We start from the raw sequence: 23,641 nt of genomic DNA, 5'->3' as shown, positions 1-23,641 counted from the left end.
ATTATTTACGTAATGCAAGTAAAAAAAATTGTAACAACCCTCGCACTGTGTAGCTAATGCACGCAAAGGCATTTGTTGTGTGTAATGAAATTGCTAATTATTTCTGAAAACTCATCAACCAGACGTTGGTACCAAATCGACGAGTAATTTTCGCATTGTCCACACGCAGGCGCTTACACGGGCAGGCACACGCGGCACGTCAGAGTGAATCGGGCACGGGCGGTTGATTCTCGGGAGTCGCTGAGGCTTTTGTTTCGTCTCCCTTGCAGCGAGAACCCGCGGAGGAGGCTCTGCGTGGAAACGGCATGAATGTGGACAAGGCAATGAGTAAGACATCCCATTCACCATACTCCCCCCTGGCACCAGGCCTGCATTGAAATGCTCGCGCACTGCACGCGCCTATACTGTGTGGCGTCACGCACCTGTACACAGCATGTGCAGACGTGCAGTGTGCATTCTTGTATTCTACGTGCTTGCGTACACCTCGCGCGTCCACTACATGTGTACACAGTACGTGCATATGTACCAACTAGGTACACGCGCTATGTGAATACATAATGCACCCACACACTGCGTGCGTGCATTCGTACTGCATGCTCATGTTATGTATGTATACATAACATGCACTTGTGCAATGCATGCACACACCCACTATTTTCATACACTGCACACACAACACTCTAAATGCATACACACTGCATGCAACACCCTGCATGCATGTACCCACAACATTTTCTCTGGCCATGATGCATACCCACTACATTCACATACCTGCATGGAAATACATTATTTTCATACACATATATTGTATGCAAACACGTTGCAATACTCAATTTTAAAAAAGTGTTATCTTTTACAAATTTGAAGGTGTTAATTTTTGCAGGCCATTTCACGTTTTGGCCCTTTGGGTATGTGCACCACAATTGTGTTACAAAATACCACTTTGCGTGCATACACAGTACACCTCTGCGCACACTGCATGCACAATCACACCTTGCATACACATACATGCAATGGAAAGCATACAGTGCGTTTGTGTAGCCCAGGTTGGAAATACTGAATGTAACAGATCACTGTTGTCGGATGCTATTGGGTTTAGCATCATATGACATTTTAATTGAGTGGTTTCCCCCCTCTTCACCTCCCCTCCCCAATGAGAGTTCATGCTCTCACGCACTTGCGCGACGGCGCTCTCGGTCGGCGCCGAGTGCTCTAGTTCGCCTTGAGCCACCAGCAAGGTCCCCCCTCCCCCCCCTCTTTGCCCAAAGTCTCTTGTCGCGGAGGATGAGCGAACGCGTGTCTTGTGTCCCAGGCGCCCTCTTGGATCGCAAGGGCGACCTTGACAAGCACCGACCCGAGTTCAACGGGGTCATCGGCAAGGGCTTCCCGCCCCGCCCCAACGTGCACAAAGAGTCTTCCTTCGACCACCGTTCTTCCTTCTTCGACAAGGTTTGTATTCCGAGCGGACGGGGGGAGCGCCCTCACGCGCCTGGCTCCCGTCGGGCAGAGTGTGCCGAGACGGGAGAGGTGAATGCTCGCCACTGTTTGCGGCCAGTTTTTCTATTAAGTGTTGCTGTTGTTTATAGGCTGCATTTTTGTGCTTTGAGTCCGTATGCTTGATGTTTCAGAATGCTCTAACCCTGTCCTAATTTCTCTCCTCCCTTTTGTGACCTTCCCAATTATCACCCCATTATAATTGATGCATCTGACCTTAATTCTGGCTGTCTTTATATTGAACATTTTTGGCCATTCCACTTTCTGCCGAATGGTTTTGCTGGTTCATTTATTATTTTACCCCCTCCTGCCCTACCTGGGCGCCCGCCTCCTGCGATGTTTCCCTGTCCGCCGTGGCCGATCTGCTCACGTTGCTCCCACCCTGCCATCACGCTGCCACCCCCCACCCTGCCTGCTACCTCCCTCTCCACCCTCCCTTCAGCTGAGCCTGTCTCTAACCAATCCGGACGGGGCATTTTGTGACGATTGCCCCGCCTCCCCGTTCCTGCCTTCCCCCGGTATCAAACTACCCCAGGCCACCCCCCCTGCTCCTCCTGGTCAATCGCTCGCCCCCCTCAGCCTATCCAATCAGAACCCTGCTTCTAAACAGGTAACCTCGAGATACAACCCCCCCCCCACGCTTTACCCCACCACCCACACTTCCCTGCTGCCCCTACCCACCTCGCTCGAACCGCAATGATTGTTGGAGGGGGGTCATCTGAGTTGGGGGACGCCGGGCGGAAAGTGGGCACTGATGTGCACAACATTCCTGCTCTCAAAAGTATTGCTGCAGCCAAGCGGTGGTCATAACCAAATCCTAATCCAGCCACACACCTACCCCAAACTGTCCCTAACCCCAATTCGAACCCCTGTCCCGAATGTTAAGCTTACTTAACCCCTATTCCTAACTTTATCCTCTTAAACCCAACCCTACCCTTAATCCTAACTCTTATCTGTAATCCCAACCTTAACCCTGGCCCTTTCTTTATTCCTAACCTTTTTCCAACTCTTAACCCGTAATCCTATCCCCGACATTAGCCCCCCTAACCAATTCGAAAAGGCAGAAAGTATCATTTTTCACAGCAGTGTGGGCTGCACAAGAGCCTCCCGAGTTTTCACGGCATCGTCCCAGTTGCCTGCCCGGCATTCCCCACTCGGAAGGGTTGGTGGGGGAGGGATTTTCCTGCGCTGCTTCACCGCGCTTGCCGCTGCTTAATTCAAGTAGACTTTGCCGCCATTGGGGCTGCCCATTGCTGGGTTCAGGCCACAGGGTTGCCATGGTTTCTAGAAGATTTCCGTTTGCGGTTTGAACCTTGCCACTAAACGCACGGTCGGCGGTGGGGGGGGGGGTTGGCGGGGTGCCGCCGCTTTAAAAATTGCAGGTGTGGCCTGCGCAGGTTATTGAAGCTGTCAGTCGTACGAATGACTGCACAAGCCAGATCGTGGCGAACCTGACAACAGTCTCCCTCTTCTTGCACCCCCCCGCCCCTCCATGCAGCCATTGGCTCAGGATTTTAGTGTCTGTGCTGGCGATGCGGGAATGGGATTTTCTGCCTCGGTGTTTCTGTAAATCTTCTGCGCTGCACCTGCGCGGCAATTATGATGATTCGTGTGCCCGCACGTGGTTAATCTGACGTGTGGCATTTTATAAAGGGGATCTGTCGTTATGTTGTGAGCCGTCTGGGGAAAACCCAGGAGGAGCGCGGTGTTTGTGGCAAATACGAGAGCACTCACTCTCACGTGGCCGTTGCCTCGCGGGCGATGGGGAGACCAGCGCGTGGCTGCCTGGTGCGTGAGAATTCCCGGGGGAAGGTCTCCTGTGCCTCCCAGAGCCACCGCCTGAACACGGTCCTATTTATAATGGAGGACAACTCGGCGTTATTAATTATGTTGTCCTCCGACACCACCTCGAGGGCGCATGTGGAAGTGTTGTGGCGCTCGATAACATCCCTCACACTGCCTCTCGGGTTGGCTGCGGTGTGACAGGGTGAGCCTGTGGCGCCACCCGTCGGTCAGTGGGCGTGCATTTTAATGTTTTTTCGTGCGACTTGTGTTTTTGACAGTGTTGCTCGAGGTATTTATAATGATCTCGGAAACCTGTGGTGGTTGGGTGGATTTAAAATGGTATACGCAATGTATGTGTGTGCGGTTTGTGTATTGTATGCAAGTGGTTTGTAACATTTTGTGCACTGTAAACGCATTGTGTTTTGTGTTTCTGCGGTGTGTGTGTAAGTTTGCACGTTGTGTAAGGGTACGTGCGGTGTGTGCCATGTGTACACCTTGTGCTTGTAGTGTGTTAACGCGTGCATGCGTGTACACGAGGATTCATGTGTGTACGCTTTGTGCGGCATTTGTTGTTCTTGCGCAAGGTGTATGCGGGATATCTAAGGTGTGTGCGCTGTGTAATGTCTGTGCTTGATACATACACGTGATGTGAGCTGTCTGGCTGCCATGTATAAAATGTGCACGCCATGTAAATGGTGTGTACATTGTGATGTGCAAGACGTACGGGGTGTGTGCTTGGTGTCTTAACTGGGCGGCCGTGTTGCTCTGCAGAGTGGACTGGGCATGATGGGCGGGGGGGGAGCCCCTTCGCGGCTCCTGCAGCAGCCCCAGAGCCTCCCCCAGCCAGGGCTGCGAGCCCAGGTCCCTCCGGCCCACATCCTGCCCACTCAGGTGCGTTCCCCCCCACCACACCCATCGGACTATTGACAATTTAGATATAATTAGACCCACATCTCAAGACGCTGTACAGAAGCACATGGGGGGCAATGGATGTGTGTGTATATACTACGATGTTTTATTGAAGAGGGTAAAGTCTGTTATTGGCAGAGGAGAAGAGGAGGTTTTCATGAGCCTGCACCTGAACGTAGGTGGGGAGTGGCCAGTGTAGATGGCCAGATGGGGCTCGTGTACCAGACATTGAGGGTAATTGTGGAGAAGGAGCAACCCCCCACGGGGAAGGTGATAGAAAGCATTCGTTGCTGTAATGGAGAGCCCATGAAGCAGAGTATGGTGAGATGAGAGGGGGGTAACCTCTTGATCTGCGACTGGATTGAATCCGACCTGCGGCCGTGTCTTGACGAATGTTTGCGTGTTTCTCTGCGGCAGGTTCAAGCACAGCTGCTGCAGTACGGCTTCAAGAACGGCACCCTGAACCCAGCCTTGCTTGCGCTCATCCAGCCCCAGATGACCCCACAGCAGCTGAACCTTCTTAACCAGCTCACGCAGTTGCAAATGGTAAAGTCACTGCGGGTCGCGGCTGTTATGGAACGTTCATTTCCTTTCCCATTCCCCCACCGCCCGCCCACCCAACCCCTGTCACGCGTACGAATCGATGGCGTACGCCGCCCCCTTCCCTGGGGATCGCGTCACATGACTTCATGTTTGTGCTCAGTCCGCCGAGGGTTCTTCTCAGACACGGCACCCACACCAACGAATTAAATTATTTTTGGGCCAATCAAAACGGCATTAGGCGATGCTTGCGTGTGCAATTTTTTTCCCCCTTACATTTTTTGTTGCGGTAGAGACTCCGCTGCTGCTGCTAATACTTGTTCGTTATCGCGTTTTTGCGCGCGTGTGTGACATTGAGCTGAGTGGGATGGAGCCCATGTGTCTTACTGTACCGCCTGTCTTCTCGTTAAATGGATGAGGTATCGCTTAGATGCTTTCTCTACTGCGGATTTCTGTTCTAGACTCGTGGTAAAGCGCACACGGTTGGAGATCTCAATCCAAAAAGTCCCGAGTGTTTTCTCTGCTCAAATGAGCATGGAACGGTGCTCGGTCACCTGTTTAGGCAGTGTTAAGTCAGTGGTTGACATTGCATATTCCTATGAAGGGTGGGGAGGTGCACCAATTCGTCAGACAACCACTGTTGTCACAAAGTGGTAATCATTTTATCGACCCTCGGAAATATGAAGCATTGAGTTAACACCCAAAGACGGTAGAGCTCACAAGATCCTGATTTACAGCTTATACGCTCTAAACCACTGCGCCACCCGGCCATATTCCCGACCGTATGGACGGAAACCAACTTTAATCTCCGAGGTCCTCATCTTAAGTCTTCTGCAAGTATGTGTTCTGAGTCGTGGAGTGTAATCACCTCAGCCTTAATCCACGCTTGTAATAAAGTAAACCCAGCAATATGCAGTGGTTAGCAAAGGGCAATGCAGAAAAACCCATTATTGTATGCTGCCCATCTTTGCCAACCCGCACTGGCAAGCGTGGTGAAGTACAGTAATGTTGCCTCCAATTGCATGGTGTAGGTAGGCCCTCATTATACAGTGAATTAACAACGGCCTACACGTGCACAAACCTAGTGCTACTTTCACACTCGCAGGGCGGCTTCATGCACCATCGCCGAGCTCCCCCCGTGCTTGTTCCCGGCACGTGTGACAACGTCCCCTCTTCTCTGTGTATCCCCAGGCGTACCAGAGAATGCTCCTCCAGCAGCAGATGCTTCAGCAGACCCAGAGGCACGTGTCGGCCCCCATCCGGCACCAGCAGGAGCAGCAGGTGAGCAGAGGAGTCAGGGGTGGCGGCGGGGTGGGGGGCGGCGGTTCGCCAGCGTCAAGATTAGACCCGGTGCCTTGGTACATCCTGACCCACATTGTGTCCCGACTTAGCATCAGCGGTCGATTTAACGGCTACAATCCCCTCCGTTCTGCGTTGGAGCTGTCACTTGTAATGAATCAGGGATTCGAGTGATTACGCAAGCATTAATGTATTCTTGACTTGGCACAACGAACGAACCTGATTCTTTCATTGCTGATATTTGTGCCAAGTGACATCAGAATTTGGTCCTAGGCCTCTTCAAGGTTAACTGATTTTTGTATGATTACCTGGTGCAGTATAGCCACACTGCCCCTTTATTAGGTGTGCCGCACTGGCCTTAATAGGTACTTTCTAATTGCACTTTCCGCAACAGCCTGCTAAAGGATAAGCGTGTGGGACCTTTGTTTTTGTTGCAGGCGGCCCGCACCATGATGTCCATGCAGCAGCAGATCCACCAGCACCAGCGTCAGCTGGCGCAGATGCTCGGCATGAAGCAGCCACCCCCGCCCTCCGGTCCCCCGGGTCCGAGCGGTGGTGGCGGCGCTGGCGGCGCTGGCGGCGGCGGCGGTGGTGGTGGCGGCGGCCTTGCCGGCGGCGCAGGCCCACCAGGGCCCCCGCACCACCACCAGCCGCAGCACCCGCACCACGGCAGCACCAACAACCTCCACCACCACCAGCACCACCACCACCACCCACAGCACCACCACCATCCAGGCCACAAGGCGGGCATGCACGGGCACCCGCACGGGCTCGGAGGCCCCGCCGACGGCCACGCCAAAGACGCGCAAGCGCCAGCTTCTTCCTCCATGCCCATGCAGCACGGGGGCTTCCCCATGCCCTCGCCTACTGGCCCACCCAACTTCCCCATCGGTAAGCAGCAGTATATTCCTTTTCCCCCTTTTGCCCACAGTCGCTTGCTTTGTGGTGTGTTTATTTACGCTTTCCAACAAAGGTTGCAAGTTGTTCATGCATCCGGGGAGGAACTATAGCTCGCATAAAGAGAATCCAATATCAACATAACTTTAGTGTAAAGTTGTGGTGTTATTTGGAACTTACCCTATCGAAAATTGGATACACTTATAAAAGATTTGAAAATATACAAATGTGTTTTGTCCTGGTAGTAACCTGTAGGCTTCTGTACTGCAAATTCAATACTTCGGAAGATAAATTCATTTTTGGAAAGTGTTGCTTAATCCATGCGTATGCAGGATTTTTACTTTCTGGTGTATTAATAAATTGTTTTAACTTTTTTGTATTCTGCAACTCTGGCAGAGCAGTGCATTGCCCTATATTAGAGAACGTCCTGTGAAAGGAGAACAAAGAAATGTTTCCGAGATCCATTCAAGTGACCTGTTTTTATTTCTCAAACTAGGGGGCAAATGTTCCCTCATGCCTTGTTACATACAAATGCGTGTCACGTGGCAATCGAACTAAATGTTTTACCTCGTCAAGATGGAATCTAGCCAAATGTGAAAGAACAAATGTATTGATGCTTGTTTTGTACTGTCAATGGGAACCAGGCTGTGACTAAACTCACTATATTTGAGATTATCGTTTATGGGTCACCAGACCTGGCCACTCACCCCTGTTAAGCTGTTGAACAGGTTTTATGTTCTCTTTGACAAGTGGGTGTTTTATAATTATTATCATTGTTAAAAAGTTGGAGACAAAAAAAAGTCGGAACCTATTGTGAATTGAAAAACCCGGCAAAGGCCAAGCTAAGAGTGGTGAGTGGTTGACAGCCCTGTGAGTTCAGAGACCACATGAGGTGGGAATTCGGAGGAAAGTGATGAGATCCAGAGATTAGCACTACGGGGCATGGAGCGTTCTGACCAGCTCATGCAGTTTTCCTGGAAAAATATTTTATATAAACAAAGAAGGCGGCATCGGGTTTGGAAATAAGATCGTTCTAACGGTGAGATAAGAGGGAGGCGGGTAACGTGAGGAGGTCACGAAGGCTTATACGAGCGACCTGCTTGCGTGTGGCAGTGGTTTCGGCGGCTTTGCTTTCTGCTTGAGTGGCGTTTGCTGCGGTTGGGGAAGGACGTGTGTGTGCGCGTGTGCTGCCTCTGCTGCAAGGTGGCTCCTTGCCCATGGGCGGCGTGGTGGGAGACCTGGGCGGCAAGGACCTGCCCCAATCACGGCTGCATCAGTGGACCATGCAGCCCAGTGGAGGGCCCGACCCCTTCCCAGGGGGACCGGGATCCCCTCTCGACCCCAACCCCTCCAAATTCGGTGAGCAACTGCTCCGCGGACACCGCTTTAGTTGTGTTGTGTGTTGATCGCCGGACGTTCAATCACCCTTAATTTTTCCACTCTTTTTTTAGGCCCTGGCTCAATTCCCATTGGACCGCCCCCAAAGCCCTCGCTGGATGACGGCCCCTTCAATCACTACGATCTGGGCGGTGACCCCGTCAGACCGTCCGGTTCTCTGGGTGATGGCTGGCCACGTGACAAGTCCCCAGGCGACAAGATGGCAAATGGGACCAACTCCAGCATCAGCTGGCCACCAGGTGATGCTGCCACGCCTGACCAAACGTCCCAATGCAGAACCCTCCTGAAAAGGATTCTTGAGACTCGGTGCAACGTTCATGGGAAAATTATAATTTCCAGTCCTTTGTCAATCAACTGTTGAATGAGAGCCCCTCCCCATGTCCCCTGGATGAGTGTGGCGGTTGTTGAAGTCGAGGAGCATAGATGTTGAAGCATAGAAGTATCCCTCAAAAATTGCTGAATTGTCCTCTGCTGCCTACAGCCCCTGGGTATAGGGCATTGTTGTTATAAAGGAACTTTAGAATATTCTTGGGAAGCGTGCATTTTTTTTACCCATCTTTCAAGAGCTAAAAGATCTGTGAAGTTGATAGTCTCTCTGGTGTTCTCCGTTGCTGTCCATGGCAGAGTTCCGTCCAGGGGAGCCGTGGAAGGGCCTGCAGAACATCGATCCGGACAACGACCCAGACATCACCCCAGGGAGCGTCATCGGGTCTGGCCTCACCGTCAGCACCTCGATGCGGGATGTGGATCGCTTTATGCTGCGAGACAGAAACCCCGGTAGGACTTCCTTTTTCTGTTCACGTCTCGTATGACTGCGTGATCTGTCGGAAGCCAGCAATAAAGAGGATCTGTGTGGGGGGGGGGTGCGAGGTGGTGGCATGGCTGCCGCCACCACACTTCCATCAGCGTTTCAACCTCTTCACTTGGCACCTTGACTAACCGAGCGCTCCCTTTAGGTCGGCTCAACCTGAAATCGGTACTCTTTGAGGGCTTCCAGTTATGGCGGTTATGGGTCTAACTCGCATCTGTGGCACTGTCCTCCGGGCACCGCAAGTGGTGCAGCCACTCCCACCGCTGCGTGCTGAGAATAGGGCCCTGTTAGAGCATGCGGTCTATGAGGTAGAGGTCTCCATCAGTGAGACAGCGGCTGACTGGCTGATTCACATGGCGACTTACTTTCTGGTTCATGTGGTGACTCTGCCCTGGACTGGCCAACTCATTGGCTGGCTGACTTGGCACACTGGTGGGTTTTCTTTTGTAGGTACTAGCTGGCTCCTGGTGGCTCATTGGGCTGGCTGTGGGTGGTGACTGTCTTGTCGAAGCGCTTTGTAAATTGTTGTCTGGCCCCTTGCTGGTGGCTCTTGGTGACTTGCTCGCTTCCTTGTATGTTGGCTTTCTCGGTGGTTCACTCGGTGCCTCGGTGGCTGTGTCAGGCCCGAGTTGCTGCAACTGTTGCTTCGCTTCTCCGCTGGGTGTGGTTATAATCTTCTCACCGTGCTGGCTCCTCTTCTTAGGTCCCTCGCCCTCTCTGAACACCGCGCTGCCTTCCTCTAGTGCCTGGTCCTACAGTGCCTCCAACACCAGTTATGGTTATAGCAGCCCGACACCTGCACTTAACTCCTCCGGTAAGTTCCCGCTCCCCCCCCCCCCCCCCCCCCCGGTCCTTCCTTCCTGCCGTGTGGCGTCCGTGCGTGCGCTTGGTTGAGGCCGACGCACAGGACGTTTTTATTTGGACGAGTGGCAATCCACCATTCCTCTCCATGCAATTCGATCAGCAATTGCAATTCGGTTTTAGAATGGACTTTTTTGTCTTTGCCATCTTCTTTTTTGAGGCCTAATGGTTAACATGCATTTAAATTACATATATACTGGAAATAGTTGATTTGTTATTCTATGCGTGCATTGTTAGCATAGACTTTTATTTGAATCGATGTAATTTTTATGGGTTTTAATACTTTAAGGGAGCTCTCTTCACCCGGCAGCTACCCTGTTAGTTTTCTCACTTAAGTGTCCCTGCTTGGTTGCTTCTGTTTATATTAAATGGTAACATCTGGTGGCACGTTTCTAGGTGCTTTTAAAGGCAAACATTAATCGTGTTGTTTGGTTTAGAGAAATTTTAATGAGCTCTTATTGTTTTCACATATGGGTGGTGTTAACAGGAAGTGATGGGCTGTACCACTCTAGCGAATGGGGCAGGATGTAGATTATAAACTCTGAAAGACTGCCAGGCGGTGAAAGGGAACAGTCCAAGTGACGGGTGACGGGGTGGGGGGAGGTCATTGGGGAAACGGTTGTGGGACGGCAATCCAAGCGAGCTCTATCCTTGGCACCGTTGCCGCCACCGCCGCCGTCACCCCCCTCGACACAGGCATGCGTTTGACCGGTCGTGCGTTTATTTTGAACAGCGCTGACGCTCTTGTCACCCTCCGCAGCCAAACCCGGTGGCGAGCTGAAGGGCAGCTCGTGGCCCGTCAGCAGCACCCACACCCCCACCACGCTCACGCACGAGCTCTGGAAGGTGCCGCTCCCCACCAAGAACTCGACGGCTCCCTCACGGCCCCCCCCGGGCCTCCCCAACCCCAAGAACCCCTCTCCGTGGGGCACGGGCGGATCCCTTGGCCTAGCCGGTGAGCTCTTGCCCTGCCCCCCTGACAGTGCTCCACTGTTTTAGATTTGAAGCTTTCGTGACTGCAAGGATTCATACTATTAGTTCTTTCGGTAAAGTCACGTAGGTAAAAAATGAAATTAAAATTAATAAAAATAAAAAATAAATGATTTTAATTTTTATTAATTTGAATTTCATTTTTTACCTACATGACTTTACCGAAAGAACTAAGAGTATAGTGCTCCACTGTACCATTGGATCCTCATTTTCCAGTAGCAAAATATGATAATTATTTTTTTACCCTTCTCTCTGGAAACAAAACTGACACCTTTTTTACAAGGACAGTGCATACATTATCAGAGTTGTGTTTTTTGTTTGCATTCCGACTGCAGGCATGCAAACATGACTCCTTGTAAAAGAGGTGTCAGTTTTGTTGCCAGATAAAAGGGTAAAAAAACAATTATCAGTGCCACTTTACCCAGAAGTCGCTATAATCTGCCTTTACCTAAGCAGAACAAGCTCGCAAGGCGGTCCGTGAAGGAAGCTTACGTTTTTTTGTGAGGTGCTTCGACTGTACAAGGAATATGCATTTGTAAACAAGTACGCACAAGCAGATAGGCACGTGTTGGAATGCATGTGTAGTGACTGACTCGGAAACACTAAGAGTAGGAGGCACTCTGTTTATTAATAGCCTTAACAGCTCACACTTAGTAACTAAAGCTCCCAGTCAGGACAGCTGGCAGACTGCCTGACTGACGACGCCGAGATGGTGAAGACGGAGACGGTGACAAAGACTCCAGCAGCACGACAGGATCCCACTCCAAACCACAGCCCCGAGTTCTTGTTCGGGGCCCCCTTTTATGCTCCCAGCGTGGCCTCGCTCCGCCCCAGCCACGCCCCCTTTCTAGAACCTACTAGTGGGTTGCTGGGCTTCCCCCACGTGCCTGTAACTACAGATCCCCTTCCCTGTCAGCAACAAGCGCTATGCTGCTAAGTGATCGATTCTGTCGCTACACATGCATTCATCCACGTGTACACATTCCAGCATGTTAATTGCATTGCTACGTGTCATAACGGTACATTAAAATAATTCTTCATATCAAGGCTGGTGCAGAAACAATAAGTATAGTACATTACTGTTTCTAACAGTGTGACAAGTTTCATAGCAATGAATCTTAAGGATGTTTATACCTAACATGTTAGCATGTGAAGTGATTTCAGACACATAATGCATCCAAGACAGCAATAAAGTCACCCCTCCCCTCTCCAACACGGACATCATGTGTTCTCCCAAAATATTGCGGAAGCTTTTATTTCTTTGAGCGATGTGTTATTTAGTTATTCTGTTTGTGGTCATGCAACTCATTAATTTGTTTTCTTTTGGCTGTTGGCGGCAGGGCCTGGCTGGGCTGCAGAAAGCAGTAGCTCTGGTCGAGCGAGCACCTGGCTGGTCCTGCGCAACCTTACCCCACAGGTAGGGTCGGGGGGCAGCAGCTTGACACAACCGTGCACATGGTGAGGTTGTGGTGGCGGGGTTGGGGGCGTGGGCTGTCTTAGCAGGGCATGGCAAGGTTCGGTGGTTGACGCCGTGACTGCGGAGCCACGCAGTTTGTGCGTGCGTTGTGTCCGACAGGTGTGTACCGTGACCTGCCAGCGATCCTTTTAACACTTCACCGCCATGTAGTGTGCAAATAGCGGTTCCTTTATTTAGATGGGTGCATCCACATGTCCGTGTGATTGCATGCGGCGGACGGCTCTTGTGGATATGGAAAATAACCCCCTCTCCCACCCTTAATATACATAGCGCATTTTAAAAACTGGTTGGCTGTCCTTGCTCTGAGAATGGAGTGCAGCAACATTGGCCAATGGAGGGCACTCACTCCACAGTTTATACTCGGCAAGCCACCGTCTCAACACGTGGTTATTTGTGCAGCCCTTGCCCCGAGACTTACGTGTGCTGTATTAAAGAATTACATAAGTTGAGTTTTTTTTATCATCGATTTTACGATTCTAAAATGAACGTAATTAATCTCAAGCTTATAGATAAAAACAATTTATTTCCACACTTAATAATTAGCCACATTTGAGTCTAGTTTTCAGGAGGGTACTGCATTGGTATGTTTGGCAAACACGAAATGTTATTAGCTATGGGAAGAAACCGAAGAACTCGGAGGAAACCCCTGCGGAGCATGGGAAGAACATTCAAAACTCCACATAGGTGCCCGAGTCAGGAATCGAACCCCCAAGGACCTTCTTGCTCTAGAAGCGCAAGTGTTATCACAGCAGTGGATAGGCAAAACGTTGTGAATTGTACATTTTCAATTAAATTAAAACTGTACTTAGTGTCAGGACCTCCTTTCAGGAGGGCAATGGATTGAGTTTAGAATCCATCCCAGATCTTTTATGCTGCAAAGCAGAAGTGTTACGCGTGGGTCCGGACATGCCTGCCCACCGACCCACTCGTGTGCCCGCTATGCTTGCGCGTCTGCAGATCGATGGGTCGACTCTGAGGACTCTGTGCATGCAGCACGGCCCCCTCACCACCTTCCATCTGAACCTGCCGCACGGAAACGCGCTCGTCAAGTACAGCTCGCTGGAGGAGGCGGGCAAGGCTCAGAAATCCCTGCACATGTGAGTGAATGCACGAGGGGTGCATTGCAGAGAATCTGGGTGTGCGAGTGCAGGGTCACATGTGGGGAGCGGAAGTCTGGCGGTTAGCGCCTCTGCTCTACGAAACCGGGGTCCTGAGTTCGATTCTAGCTCACTGCCAACACCAGTGACGATTTGCTGAACCGGTCTTAGACCTACCCTAGGTCGACGCAGCCTCAAATTAATACCTGGTGTGGTGTGTAAGCATTGACACTTGAAGACAAAGATGGTCGTGGGTGGTGCTTGCTACCCCCACCTCCTGTGTCGTTCCGGCCTTCGTAGGTTCTCGCTAACAGCACTTGCCTCTACAGTCTGTTACGGCTGTACAGGGCTTCTTTGTGTAACATGTGCAGGGTTGAGACTGCGTGTGTGGAGGGCAGGGCGTGTGTGGGTGTGTGCCTTTGCAGGCCTTGGAATGAGTGTCCTTGCAGGCCACTCCTTCTAATGAGTGTCCTTGCTTGTTGTGTGTATAGCTGTGCTTTGTGCTGGCCAGTGCCAGTGAGGAGATCTGTCGCCTTGAAGTGGCTTGTCATTTGAATGTTTGACACATTGCACTTTTTAAAATGAAGAGTGCAAATTATGATTCATGAGGCTCATCGTTATTATAGCAGCGAATTGCAGGCTATTACGATTGTGACGGTGATGAACTAACGTTGCCATCGATGCGCTGTGTGTCACGACTCGCGCTCACGGCCGCGTTGTCCTTCGCAGGTGCGTGCTGGGAAACACCACCATTGTGGCGGAGTTCGCCAGTGAGGAGGAGATAAGCCGCTATTTTGCGCAGGGCCAAGCGTCGGCATCCCCCGTCTCCTCCTGGCAGCAGCCTCGCTCAGGTGTGGGCTCGGGGCCGCATGGCTTCCCTCGAGGATCTGCGCCCGGCTCCACCTCCGGGACGGGCACTTCCGTCGTATCCTCTGGGTCGTCGGGCGCCCCAGGCGGGTCGTCCGCCGCCGCCGCCGGAGGTGGCGGCGGGGGCGGCTCGTCGGAGTTAGGCCACTGGGCGAGCCAGCCGGGTGAAGCGAGCTCCCTGTGGGGACTCCCCCAGTACCCGAGCGGGGGGCTGTGGGGCACGGCCGGGGGTGAGGAGGGGCGCGGCATCGCCAGCCCGTCCCCACTGCTGCCCAACGACCTTCTCGGCAACGAATCCATGTGATCGCATCGCCACCTCTAACCTCATCAGCACTAATTGTGGATGCATGTTTCGTTTATTCTTTTTACTCTTCGTTTTTGCATCGTGTCGTTCTTCTCAGCGTCCTGCCTGTGGCAAAAAGTGTCATGTACAGGAAGGTGTTATGGTGTTTGTGCATGTTTTTAGATTTTGAGGGTCAGGGGGACAAAACTGTACGTTATTAACCCAAAAAACATATCAATTCAAATACTTGAATCGTACAAGCCAACAACAGTGAGATGGGAAAAAAATGTGAATTGGAATTTGGTTAGTGTCATCGCACTTCAGAGGAAGTGGGGTAGATATAAATTGAAAAGATTATTCTATATATGAAAACTAAATAATTGAAAGTTAAATATGCTAAAATAAAAGTATATATATGTATGAATATACATACATACACAATACATTTCATTCTCTACGTTGGTGTTACATGTAATGTGGGACTGTAGTGTTATCTACACGTCTGAAGGTGGCGTCTATAGATATATTTTTTGTGTGTACTTGCTGGTCCGTGTTGAATGGTGAGGCTTCTCTCTTTGCACTGATTTTGTCGGTAGCACCTCCACTATAATGGATTCCCGGTGTCCCTTTAAGAAAGGCAATACCAGGGGGGGGGGGAGGAGTTTCTTGGGGAAGGGGAGGGGTAGGTAGTGGTCCGGGCACCTCTGCTGTGTCCACAGTTCACGTGTCCATGTTTACTCAAGGATGTACTTATTACGAGCATTATTATTATTACTGTCGTTATTATCGTTGTTTATTTTCGACGCAATGTGTGCCCTGCGAAATAGTTGCAAATAATTGCCGAGACAGGCGCACGATAGAAGCATTGCGCGCGCGCCCCCCCCTCTCTCGCGCTTTTCGATGGACTTGTATTATTGTCGGTCATCTTAAACGCCGTGACGTGCAGTGTTGCACCATCTTTTGTTTTGTTTTTTCTAGTTGCGTATGGGGGGGGGGGGGGGGGGGAAGTATACATTATAGTCTAGTATGTTACAAAATAAAACTGAAAAAAAATCTTAAACAGAAAAAATAACAAAAACCGTACAAAAAAATATTTAAAAAATGAAAAAAATGAAAAAAAAAATACACGTGGCGTCGTCGTGTGGTGAAAGCGGTGGGTAGCTGTGATGCGTTTTATTCCCAAAGCCTGCGATAGTGCGGCTGTGGGGCCGACGTTCCAGTCGTACAAATCACCGTCGTGTCAGGGCGTTGCTCCTTTTATTGCCTTTTTCGGTTTGCCATAAAGTGACGCTAAATCGCTGTGACTGACGCTAAATCGCTGTGACGGACTCTTTGTCGAAAACTTTATATTTCCAAAGGCTTTACTAAACTTCAGAGGAGAACATACAATCAAAACTACGTTGCGGGTGACACTGGCGGAGGAGGGCGATGAAGCTTTTCACTGTTTAAGTGGACGTAAGATGCAGTAGGGGGAAAAAAAAAACAGCACTTCCATTAACAATGTGGGCAGCTTGTTTACTTGGATCGTTGAGCGAGACGATATCGGCATAATCTCGTGATGTAAAAAAGGGTTGTTTTAATCACGATTGGCTAATCGCCAACCAATTTACGTGAGTGGAGGTTGTAGAGAAACAAAAAACACGATGCTTAAGATTCCTGAGGGTTTTTTTTATGTTTAACTGTTGAGGGCGAGGCCTTTATCTTATAAACTCACCCGTGACCTCACTGTTCAACCGATGCATTTTCATACGAGGGGCAGAGAGGCACAGGGTCATGGCATCTCTATGGCATCTCTCAGCAATAGTCCGCTTGGCGCGTGCACCGCTGATCTCCCCCCCCCCCCCCCCCCCCCCCCCGTCTGAACACATCCCACCAGCAGCAAAGGGTTCACCTCCAGAGATGCTATCGATGCTCGCTCGCGTACCTTCGTGCACAAATGCAATTGTCGTTCGTTTTCTCCCATTCCCATTATCATCGCGGCTTGGACCTCTCTCTGCCTTTGACAGCATCCCCACACAACTGGTGCTTGCTGTGCGTTCAGGCCTGGCAGGCGGAGGCGGTCCCGCCTTGGCACGACCCTGGGCCCTCGATTTTGGGCGCTCCGGATTGGCACTTCGTAACGCAATGCACTTTTTGGTCCTGTGACGAGCGCGCGTGCGCGTTCCTTCCGTCTCGCTGACAAGTGCCACCACGGTATCTCTTGTGTCGTTATTTCGGAGAATCATTTTTGTTTTTATTAATGCTGCCTCTCCGCCTTGCGAGGGAGGGAAAATCGGGGGTTTGGGGGGAGGGGAATGGGTTGTAAGGGTGGGGGGGGGAAGATGCTTTTCGTGACGTTTATGCAACCATTGTGCTGCTGTGTCTTAGCAGCCACCGCCGACATGACAACGGAGGCGGTAGCATATTGAAACAATCCCATTGGTAATTTTGTGTTTTTTACGTTGCTTTGTTTTACCGCGATAATAATAATGGCCTTAGAAATTTCAAAGCCACAACAGTACTGAGCGTTTGGGAGGGGGGGTACAGTTTTTACAATAGTGTGGTGTGAGTGAGGCACACAAACGTAAATAGTTTCACAGTGCCGGCTCCTCTGGTGTTTCTTGGTTTATCAAACCACTTGCGTTTCAGTACCAGGATATTCAAAACTTAAAAGCCAGAGTGTGATGCTCGCAGCCCTCACAGGAGGAGGAGGAGGTGGAGACTGGTGTTGGAGGTGCAACTTGGTGTGGCGTTTTAGCGAGTTAATGTGAGCACTGATTTTGGGGGAGAGGTGGAAAACTTGCACATGTAGTCAATGATGAATGGTGTACGCTCAACTTCATTGAGTTTTTACTTAGTTTTTTTCTCTCTTGCTAAAACTGCACAAAAGCAATTATGTTACGTTTTATTTTCTTCTAAATATCGCAAGCAATGTACTGAAACTTGTAGTGTAGACGAGAGAAAAACCGCGCATTGTTCCCTGAGGAAGGAGGTGGGAAGAGGAGTATGGTTTGCACTTTCTTTTTTGAGAATAAACACGACGTCACGTGGGGGGGGGAGGGGGGCTACGGTATATTTTGGGGAGTTCGTTTTAAGAAACAAGAAGCGGTACATAAGGCCAAAAAAACTTTTTTTTCCTCTGTACAAAAATATATATCGCATGTACGTGAAGTCGCACAACAAAGAGGACCCATAATTGAGTGTTTTTATTTTGCCGTCCGCTGTGTAACGCTTTCCCAAGTGCTTCGGTGTCCGTGTGGGTCGCGACCCCGGCGCGAGTCCGCGTAGTGGGTGAGGGCAGGGGGTCAGGGGTCAAGGGGGCGGCTGTGGCGACGCCGTGAAGCTGCGTTGTGAACCACGGCTTGATGTCGGAAAATAATCAACAGCACAAAAAATAAGAATATTAATAAAACTAAAGTTTTATCTACGTTATTTACATTTAAAAAAATGTACAAAAACACAAAAAAAGTTAGAGTGAAACTAATGTTTTTCGTTTGGTTCTGTGTTGAGATGTGCACAAGGGTAGGAGTTAGAGGCGAGTGGATTATGGGTAGACACTAAGCCTGTAGCATGGACCCATGATGCGTGGCGTTTTTTAGCTCCATTAGCTCTTAGATAGCTGCCTTGCTTAACATTGTTACATGCATAAAATGTGATCAGCCAAGGATCATTGACATACTGTATTATGTAGTGGATGTTACTTAAACGTAAGACGTGTACAGAAGTAACAAAAATTCTGTAAGAGCGGGAAAAAAAAAATTAAAGTGATTATACGATGACTTAAAAGGTGCCGGGGTTAGGCCAAAACCCCTCTGTTTACAACCTTTCAGGAGAACATAAACAAAAAAAGTAAATAATTAAAATACAAAAAATATTTAAAACATTTAAAGTTTACTCTTCCATCTGTGTAGACATCGAATGAAGACAGCGCTATTTATAATAAAACTTAAAAAAAAGCTCTGGGAGTTACTTAATAGAAAAAAAAACCCAGTGGTCGTTTTATTTTTCATTTTGTTCTTTCTTTCATTGTCACGATAAGGAAAAAGGTGAAGACAAAAAAAATTTAAGCACGGATCTCAGGAAACCTAAGCAAGCTGATAAAAAAAAAATAATCACATTGTGTACACTCTTTAAGGGTCCTTAGCGGAACCAGTGTAGTGTTTTGAGCAGAAAGTGCTGTTATATTTCCAGTGTGCTGCACAATATTGCGTATCTTTTACCTTCATCCAAATGCGTTGAGTTTTTTGCTATTTAGAGGGAGTGTGGAGGGGGGGGTCGCGCGGGAGTGCTTCGTTGGGACCTTTCAGGTAGTTTGAGGAATGCAAATTGTTTGTAAAGGTGATTCGTGTCGGAGTAGAGCGGTTAGGAAGATCATTAGTACAGCTGTCAACGTCGTATACAGACACAACCACCGATGGCATTCTTGCGGGAGTTTGGCGTTTTCTGTTTTTTTTAAATGGTTCGGATCGTATTTATAACAAAACACGATTTAATTAAAAAAAATCATTAAAAAATTTCGTCGTGGTGTAGATAGCAACATTGTGAGGCCAAGTGCTCCTGTGTACATATTCGTAGTTTTGTGCGAGTTCAACTTTTGTTTGAGGGGAGCGAGATGGTCAACCCCTTTCCCCCTCTTTCCCTCCACAAATATGTAAAAAAAAACTTTGAAAAAAAATCTTAATTCATCACTTGTCTTGTCCGGTGTCTCGACTCCTTTACTGCTAGCATTTTACACAGTATCGTACTGTTAAGTATTCGGTAGCAGACTGGGTAAAAAAGAGGAAGTACAATGATATAACATATATGGGAACTCGTGTGTAATTAATAGAATCGTCGGCGATCAACTGCTGCCAAACGGGGGGGTGGGGGGTGGGTGTCGATTTTGGTGGCGAAGTGGTGGGTGGGATGGTGTCGGGGTCGCTGTGCTTTCACTGTGCCGCCACCTTGTGTCTTGTACCAACACGGGAGTGGAGTGCCGAGCCCGGCACCGCCTGCTCGCTCGCTCCTTACGAATTCTGGTGGCGGGGGGGGGTGTCACCACATGCACGCCGCCGGCCCGTACATGTACTACCTTATTGCTTGCGGTCGCGACCGATTTAACAAGGAAAAAAAATTATAATGCGTTTATTGATTTATTTACGATTTCACACGAACCCGAAAGGCGACGGTGGGTGATGGAGAATTACACGGAGTTAGTGTCGAAAAGTTAACGGTGAATTGTAAAGAATAAAACGGCGTTTTTATTTGTAAAAAAAAAACATGTTTGTGTTTCTGCTGCGACCAGGCTTGCGAATGCGGGTGTCTTGATGACTTGTAAGGGAGGGGGGGGTGGCCGTGGTTTTTTGTCCAGTTGCCTATATAGTATTGATGCTGGTTTCTAAGCAAATGACAATTATAATTGACGAAAAATAAATAACTATGCATTACTGAACTGTGGAGAGACAGCTCACTTTTGTGTTAATCCTGTACCGGGAAAAAGAAAAAAAATATATAAAGATTACTTTTAGGTCTTAGCGGGACGCAGCTTGGCGTGGTCTTTGTGTATGTCGTGTGTGTGTGTAAGAGGAGAGATAACAAATAAGTGGCTTGCCCAATACCTTTTTACCTTCGTTTTATCAACAGGTCACTTGGGGGTGTAACTGCTTGAAAATGTGTTATTTCAAGGGTCGCTCTTCTCTTTTCACGTTAATCGCACACTCGGTATAACTCCAGACTACTGAAAATGAAGTGTATAGTTTGTGTGCTTTCGTGTCAACACCCAGAACGCTCTCCCTCCCTCCCTCTCCCCCCAGCTGCCTGACAAACATTTGTCAGCTTGTGGAGGCTCACTTGTGCTTTTATGTTTTTTTTCTCTCTTTTGAGTGTTTACACTTTTACACTTGTGTTTGTTTAACAGAGACACATTTTTATTTTAAAAAAGAGATTGGATGTTTTTTTGTTGTTGTTGCTGTGGTTCTGTGTTTGCGATTCGGAACAATGCCGTATGATTACCATATTTATTGCAATAGAAGATGCCACAAGCACAGGTTGTGAGCACCCTCCCCCCTCTTCTCGAATTCAGGGTGCGTGGCGACGGCGGCGGCACGAGAAACTTATACTGTCAAGGTGCACTCAAGTCGTTTTTTATATTCAAAGTATTTAGTGACACATTACGATGTACTTATTATAATTTGCATATTTGTTTTCAAATGGGGGGGGGGGGGGGGGAGAAAGCAGACCGCCAGTATTTAAGGAAAGGTTAAAAGAGGACTGCAGATTTCACGGACGAATTTGCGCATCGTTTATTTTTTAATTATTTTAATTTTTCCCATCCTTTGTAGGAAAGCCGTTTTGTGTGCAGCAGCTGTGAGAGGAGATGTGAGGGGGGTGGTGGTGTAGGCCAAAGGGCGGCCAACACACTCGCGCTCCCGTCATGTTAAGGGGGGGAGGCAAGAGGCTCTGGGAGCTGCTTGCAGAGAGGGGGCACATCCTTCCACACCGCCCCCCCCACTCTCACAAGCCGGTGCCCTCCCCCGCTCAGCCAGTGACGTTTTTATTACGGGGCAGTGTTAAGAAACAAGGTGCATGCAATGCTAACACAGACCGCTGATTGTAAAACTTGGCTCTGCCAAAAAAAAAGTAAAAAAAAATCAAGTTAAAGAAGGAGTTAAATGTTTTAATACAACAAATATGAGCATATCTATTACAATGAATATGGTAAGTACTTTGTAGCAAGGAGGGGGGGGTGTCGGGAGCTGGTAGTCGGTACCACGGCAAAGGTCGCTCCTTGGGGCATTGGAGGAGTAAAAAATTTACTTGCACACTGTCTGCGATGTTGTGCTGCAGTTTGCTCGACACTGAAACAAACTTGATTTCGTTACAGCTGTTTTTATTGTTTTTGTTGTTGGCGAAGTTGTCCTACGAAACGGCACTCCGCCCAGCAGCGGGCCACGCTTTGCTTTATAAACCAAAAGGGTTCTTCAGTAGCATTTTTCGCTGTCCTTGATAACAAATAAACACGAGGATATGCAATCGCAAAATGTTTTTTTTTTCCTCCTAGTTTTTTTGTTTGTTTTTTGGGTCCTGTGTGTGAAAGTACCTTCGTTATTTTAAAGAATGTCTTATATGCAAACGAAATACAAATGCGTCAAAAATAAGTGCTTTGCTGTTAAAAAGGAGAGTAGATAAATAAATGCTGAAAATACAAGCAAAATGTTGGGGCCATTGTGACAACAGGAAAAAAAAACGCTTACAGTCACTTTTACTCGTTGTTCAAGCTACAAAAGCAAGATCAACATGTCATCAGGTTTACGCCATCCAGAGAGGAAGTTTATATAATCTTAAAAAACCTAAAAAAAAATCCAATAAAAACACAAAGCAAAAAAATATATATAGACAGAGTTGTTACTGAGCTGTACGTCGCCCTGTACCGCGGACAATGTGTGAGGAGCTATTTAAAAAAAAGAAAGAAAATCTGTGCAAACATTCGCGCAAGAGATGTCGGCGGAAGGGGGGGGGGGGCTGCAGCGTCGTGTAGTTACCACGTGGTCAGGGTGCGCGTGTCGAGTGAGCAGCAGCAGGAGCGCCGGCGACGACGACGAGGAGGAGGGGGGGACACGGGGAAACTTTGCAATCGCAAGTGCTGTCTGTGACCTAAGAAACGGCATTTATGATTTTTGGTGGCTTTTCTTTTATTGTTATATTATTTGTGTTTTTAATTTCTTGAAATACAAATTGTCCTTCCTTTGATAGAATGTGATTGTAATACTGTATCTGCTTTCACAAATGTATGGAGATTACTGAAACCTTGATGATGCATAATAACTGGTAATAAAATGTCTGCTGCTCGGGACAGCCTGTGCAAGTGGCGTTCTCTTTGTGCGCGTGTCTCTGCGTTGGCGTGCGGTGTGGGGAGTGGTGGCACGGTGGTTGGTGCACTGAGCGACGAACCCGGTGTACGGAGTCGAGATTATATTCTTTCTCGCGTCCCAAATCGGTGACCATTATCCAGAGCAGTCCTGCTCGTTTCCTAAGATCGACTCGGCCTTAAATGGGTACCTGGTGTGATGCTGGCCACGTCCTCCAACTGTGTTAAAGCATCACACGGGTGGAGCGGGGGTATCTTTAACGTTGATATTCACGTTACAGAACCCACAATTCAACTCTGCAATGCGCACCACGTATAGCGACCCCCACCGTGGAATGGTTGTCCACACTGGCCCCGTATCGACCCGCCAGAGATCCGAAGACGCCCCACACCTGCCGCATGGCCCAGCCCATCGTGGACAACCTGGAGCTGTCTGTCCACAAGTAGCTCTCAAATGTTCCCCCCCAAAAAACTGGCGCCTCTTAAATCGCTGGTCCCTCTTACTGCTGGGACATGGTCAACAATCCCTCGTGGCATGTCAGATGCGGTCATCGTCTGCAATGCGACTGGCTGCAGTCACCCCGAGCCAGGCCCATGGGATCACGTTATTCCACGCTGTCGTCTGCACCGATTCACAGCGTGGATCGCGTGATCCAGCACTGCCCGCACCGCCGATTTGCAGACAACAGAATCGGAATCTTTATACTAGAGGAATCCGATGAGCTATAAAGCTCTTTCACACGTGCAGTATGGGCACGTCGTCGGAACGTTACAACAAAACATCGGAGTGCGATGTGTAGGAATGGTAAATCACTTTCTAAAAACATACAAACATCACCGGCATCCACTGTGGAAATCAAGTGGCTTGGAAACCTCGCTGCCGTTAACAATTTCGCCTCGCCATACGAAAGAAAGTGGATCTGTGATGTGCGCAGTGATAGAATGGTGTAGGGATTAGAGTGCATTACCCAATGAACCGGGTGACACGAGTTCGATACCTGGCCACGGCTAAACATCAGTGACGGGCGATAAATGAACCGGTTCTGTGATGTCCACGTCACCAATCCGCCCCGTGCCCAGCATGGTGACACGTGGCAGTACAGGAGTA

General features: G+C 49.2%; 1 protein-coding gene across 1 annotated transcript in view; it reads left to right on the top strand.

Moving 5' to 3' along the window:
• The window catches only part of TNRC6C (trinucleotide repeat containing adaptor 6C), a 28,021-nt gene extending 5,474 nt beyond the window's left edge, over nucleotides 1–22,547 (top strand). The window contains 15 exon segments of the mRNA XM_061570014.1: nucleotides 270–327; nucleotides 1,313–1,449; nucleotides 1,937–2,104; nucleotides 4,051–4,170; nucleotides 4,606–4,734; nucleotides 5,920–6,009; nucleotides 6,465–6,918; nucleotides 8,128–8,283; nucleotides 8,376–8,561; nucleotides 8,947–9,099; nucleotides 9,837–9,947; nucleotides 10,755–10,949; nucleotides 12,325–12,401; nucleotides 13,419–13,558; nucleotides 14,288–22,547. Coding sequence (XP_061425998.1) covers nucleotides 270–327; nucleotides 1,313–1,449; nucleotides 1,937–2,104; nucleotides 4,051–4,170; nucleotides 4,606–4,734; nucleotides 5,920–6,009; nucleotides 6,465–6,918; nucleotides 8,128–8,283; nucleotides 8,376–8,561; nucleotides 8,947–9,099; nucleotides 9,837–9,947; nucleotides 10,755–10,949; nucleotides 12,325–12,401; nucleotides 13,419–13,558; nucleotides 14,288–14,729 — 2,616 coding nt within the window. The 3' untranslated portion in view covers nucleotides 14,730–22,547.
• Nucleotides 22,548–23,641: the final 1,094 nt, after the last annotated feature.

The sequence above is a fragment of the Lethenteron reissneri genome, chromosome 44, assembly GCF_015708825.2.
Source record: "Lethenteron reissneri isolate LAM-NWPU_2019-01 chromosome 44, ASM1570882v1, whole genome shotgun sequence".
In the NCBI taxonomy this organism is placed as follows: Eukaryota; Metazoa; Chordata; class Hyperoartia; order Petromyzontiformes; family Petromyzontidae; genus Lethenteron; species Lethenteron reissneri.
This window is presented reverse-complemented; position numbering and strand designations above follow the sequence as displayed.